This window comes from Triticum urartu, chromosome 3, assembly GCF_003073215.2.
Source record: "Triticum urartu cultivar G1812 chromosome 3, Tu2.1, whole genome shotgun sequence".
Lineage (NCBI taxonomy): Eukaryota > Viridiplantae > Streptophyta > Magnoliopsida > Poales > Poaceae > Triticum > Triticum urartu.
This window is the reverse complement of record NC_053024.1, coordinates 502193790-502198486: the sequence shown is the minus strand read 5'-3', so window position 1 is coordinate 502198486 and position 4697 is coordinate 502193790. Positions and strand designations below refer to the sequence as shown.

Sequence of the window (4697 nt, the reverse complement as noted above, 5' to 3'; positions counted from 1 at the left end):
CTCAATCAATACGGCCCCACGGCGACCCAACCGTGACTGCTCCAACCATGCATGCACGACGCACATGCAGAGGTAGCCCGATCCGGACGACTTCCGGAGCGTCTCCACTGCAGCGCTACAGCGACCGTCCGCTCCAGATCGAGCGCCCCCCCGGCCATTACATGATCTAGCTCTAGCCACCATCAACCAGCTGCCCTATAAATACGGCTCGAATGTGCCGGTCTCTTCCGGTCGTCGATCACGCATTTCCTCCGCCCACCTACCCAGCCCGTCCGCCGCCGGCCGGCCTCGAACCTTCCAAGCTAAGCAGCTAGCTAGCTAGCTACAGCGGCGGCGAGGAATGGAGCGTGTCTCGCCGTGGCTGCTGCTGGTGGTGCTTCTGGTGGCCGCCGCGTCCGGGCGGAGCGCGCGCGGCGATCCGCAGGTGCCGTGCTACTTCGTGTTCGGGGACTCGCTGGTGGACAACGGGAACAACAACGACATCGCGTCGCTGGCGCGGGCCAACTACCCGCCCTACGGCATCGACTTCCCGGGCGGAGCCACCGGGCGCTTCAGCAACGGCCTCACCACCGTCGACGCCATCTGTAAGATCCCGCTCTCATCTCTTTTCTTTTCTTTTCTTTCCCCGTGTTTAGCTCCTGTAAAGTAAAGCAGCTTATCAGATGAAGGATCCTTTTAGCTCGATCGATCAATATGCATGTGATTTCCTAGTCGAGTTAAGACTGCACAGATCGGCTGAATGTACGAGGTGTTTACTTGTGGTCAACCCGAGACCCCTTCAGTCCTTCACTTGCGGTGATGACGATGTCTCCGTATGCTAGCTAGGTTGGTAGTCTAAAAAAGGGAAAACATCCATGACGCGCACGGGCGGCCACGATTTTAGTGAAGGAGCGCGCGGACGGACGATGCAGCTGCGAGGCTCAACCCAGTTAAGCAGCACCCCGTGACTGTGCCTGGAGCCAGGTGATCGCTGGAATCATCAAGGCTAAAGGAGGCCATTGCGCATCTGTACTCATGCGTGTAGCCCGTGTGGCAATTCGTTAAAGACTAATAAATCGTTGGTTATGAAGTTCACCTGCATATCCATGTCGATTTTGTCTGGCGTCCTAACGAACTAGTGACTAAATAAGTTTAGTGATGTAGATGTTCACCCTGTCTAGGTCTACTTCCATTCCATGCATGCATCATCAAAAGAAAGAGAGAAAAGAACACAAGTTCGGATTAGCACCCGCACGTTTAATAAATTTTCTGCTGTTTTCAGCTCGGCTTCTGGGCTTCGACGACTACATCCCAGCGTACGCGGGAGCAAACAATGATCAACTCCTCTCCGGCGTCAACTTTGCCTCCGCCGCCGCCGGAATCAGGGACGAGACCGGCCAGCAACTGGCACGTACTCACAAACTTTTTTTTACTTTTTTTTTCGCAGAAGAAACGTGATATATATGATCCTCTTGATGAAATAACGTGGCCTAGCTAATTAACGTTGCACGAACACTGCCAAACATGGTACGCAGGGACAGCGCATAAGCTTCGGCGGGCAACTCCAGAACTACCAGGCGGCGGTGCAGCAGCTGGTGAGCATCCTGGGGGACGAGGACTCCGCGGCGAACCACCTGAGCCAGTGCATCTTCACGGTGGGCATGGGCAGCAACGACTACCTCAACAACTACTTCATGCCCGCCGTCTACGCCACCAGCCGGCAGTACACCCCGGAGCAGTACGCCGACGTGCTCGTCAGCCAGTACACGCAGCAGCTCAGGGCACGTACACGATCGAGTAGTGTTGTGCAGAGAACGCATGCATGCATGGCTGTTGGCTGACGCTGTGTATACGTACGTGCTTGCAGATCCTGTACAACAACGGGGCGAGGAAGGTGGCGCTGATGGGGGTGGGGCAGGTGGGGTGCAGCCCGAACGAGCTGGCGCAGCAGAGCTCCGACGGGGTCACCTGCGTGGCGCGGATCAACGGCGCCATCGAGATCTTCAACCGGAAGCTGGTGGAGCTGGTGGACCAGTTCAACACGCTGCCGGGGGCGCACTTCACCTACATCAACGCCTACGGGATCTTCCAGGACATCATCAGGTTGCCGGGGGCCAACGGTAAGGAAGAATCTGGTAACCGAGCTGCACGTTTGTACTACCGAGAGTAGTCTGAAGCTGAGAGAAATGGAGGGGTGTGGTGGATGCAGGCCTGACGGAGCTGACCAAGGGGTGCTGCGGGGTGGGGAGGAACAACGGGCAGGTGACGTGCCTGCCCTTCCAGACGCCGTGCGCCAACCGGAACGAGTACCTCTTCTGGGACGCCTTCCACCCCACAGAGGCCGCCAACATCCTCGTCGGGAGGCGGGCCTACAGCGCCGCCCAGCCCTCCGACGTCCACCCCGTCGACCTGCAGACGCTCGCGCGGCTCTAGTTATGCAACAACCTCCTTCTCCAAAGAGAAAAAGAAGTTATACGGGTCGCATGAATTATCAGCATCAGAACCTATATGCTGGCTATATTTTGCTGTGGTGTGTGGAGTGGTCCGTGGGAATGAAAGTCGAGTGTTTTGTTACTTCAGTGCACTGCATGCGACAAGCAAGATGTATGTATGTGTGCATCTGAACAACGTACGTACGAGTACTTGTAAGGAGTAGTATATGCTATAGTTACACTTTCCGGTTTTGTTATTGTGATTAAGGATTCATCCATCATTGTGCTTCGATGTGAAACAGCACAGTTCCAAGAAAATTATCATTGTTTCTGTATGAAGAGCGTGCGTGTTTGTGTGTGTGCGTTTTTTTTTACGGAAAAGGACTTCTGATGATTCGCATCATACCAGACTAGTCGATGGCCGTTGGATATGATGCGAGATGAACGTCTGATATGCTCCTGAGGATCCGCACGAGATTAGCCTTCGTACGTAACTTCTCCCACAAGTACACACTAATAGAAAACAGGGCTTTGGTTCAAACGTGCCAAGCCCATTAGTGTCGGTTCAGTCAAGAACCGGAACTCATGGGGGGCATACGTCCTGATTCGTGCGCCCAGGGACCCGGCCGGGCCTCGGGAGGCATTTGTCCCGGTTTATGTGGACCCATTTATCCTAGTTCTAGACAAGAACCGGGACCAATGGGCCTCGCTCCTGGCCCACAGCCATTGATCCCGGTTCGTGACTAGAACCGGGACAGAAGGGGGGCCTTTAGTCCCGGTTCCAGCCACGAACAGGGACAAATGAGTTTCCTATATATACCCCTTCGCCGGCGAGCAGAGCAGTCCACACTGCTTTGTTTTTTTGGCCGGCGAGGGAAGGGCATTTGGGTGCTCTAGCTCACCTACTATGCACATGAGGTGTTCGATGAAATGCATGAGCCACGTTAGTTAAGTTTTCTCCTCTCGAAGCTCGACCTCCGAACTTCATTTTTTTTTCCAAGATTTGTCTAGGTTTAGCGGTCCGTCACGCCCCGTCCCCATCTTCACCGCCGTCGATCGCCCGCGCTGATCTCGTCGCTGGCACCACCGTGGTGAGCCTCTTGTTCTTATCTTCTTTCTGAAAGAAAAAAAAATCTTACTTTAGATAGATACTTGTCTAATTTTTTTACTTTTGACACACATAATTATATATAATGCACGCAGATGAACCGGCAATGGATGTACGGTGACAGACACACCTCCGAGTACAATAAGGGCCTGCATAATTTTCTCAAAGTGGCCGAGCAAACAAGCAGAATGGTTTTATGTGTTGTCCATGCCCTAATTGTGGGAATACGAAGTCTTACTCTGACCGGAAAATCGTTCACACCCACCTTCTTTATAAGGGTTTCATGCCACACTATAATGTTTGGACGAGACACGGAGAAACAGGGGTTATAATGGAAGACAGCGAAGAAGAAGAGGACGATGACAACTATGTGCCCCCTGAATATGGTGATGCTGCAATGGGGGAAGCTGCTGAAGATTAAGAGGAACCAGACGATGTGCCCGATGATGATGATCTCCGCCGGGTCATTGTCGATGCAAGGGTTCGATCGCATGTCAAAAGGAGAAGCTGAAGTTCGATCGCATGTTAGAGGATCACAAAAAAGGGTTGTACCCCAATTGCGAAGATGGCAACACAAAGCTCGGTACCGTACTGGAATTGCTGCAGTGGAAGGCAGAGAATGCTATGCCTGACAAAGGATTTGAGAAGTTACTGAAAATATTGAAGAAGAAGCTTCCAAAGGATAACGAATTGCCCGACAGTACGTACGTAGCAAAGAAGGTCGTATGCCTTTTAGGATTGGAGGTGCAGAAGATACATGCATACCCTAATGACTGCATCCTCTACCACGGTGCGTACGAGGATTTGAACGCATGCCCGGTATGCGGTGCATTGCGGTATAAGATCAGATGAGATTCCTGATGATGTTGATGGCGAGCCCCCCAGGAAGAGGGTTCCTACGAAGGTGATGTGGTATGCTCCTATAATACCACAGTTGAAACGTCTATTCAGAAACGAAGAGCATGCCAAGTTGATGCGATGGCACAGAGAGGGTCGTAAGAAAGACGGAAAGTTGAGAGCACCCGCTGATGGGTCGCAGTGGAGAAAAATCGAGAGAAAGTACTGGGCTGAGTTTGCTGCTGACCCAAGGAACGTATGGTTTGGTTTAAGCGCGAATTGCATTAATCCTTTCGGGGGGCAGAGCAGCAATCACAGCACCTGGCCCATGACTCTATGTA

At 52.8% G+C, this 4697-nt stretch overlaps 1 protein-coding gene across 1 annotated transcript; it reads left to right on the top strand.

The window, feature by feature from the left end:
• Nucleotides 1-226: 226 nt before the first annotated feature.
• Nucleotides 227-2746, top strand: LOC125548558 (GDSL esterase/lipase At5g45670-like). Its single transcript, XM_048712128.1, has 5 exons — nt 227-584; nt 1262-1386; nt 1515-1760; nt 1847-2099; nt 2189-2746. Exons 1-5 carry the CDS (start codon nt 341-343, stop codon nt 2410-2412), a joined length of 1092 nt encoding a protein of 363 aa, XP_048568085.1. The 5' UTR covers nt 227-340; the 3' UTR covers nt 2413-2746.
• The last annotated feature ends 1951 nt before the right edge of the window (nt 2747-4697 follow it).

Excerpts from the sequence above, each read along its gene's own strand:
- LOC125548558 (XM_048712128.1), top strand. The coding sequence starts at position 341 with ATGGAGCGTGTCTCGCCGTGGCTGCTGCTGGTGGTGCTTCTGGTGGCC. Across the intron at positions 585-1,261 it reads CACCACCGTCGACGCCATCT|CTCGGCTTCTGGGCTTCGAC; the intron begins GTAAGATCCCGC and ends TGCTGTTTTCAG. Across the intron at positions 1,761-1,846 it reads AGTACACGCAGCAGCTCAGG|ATCCTGTACAACAACGGGGC; the intron begins GCACGTACACGA and ends ACGTGCTTGCAG.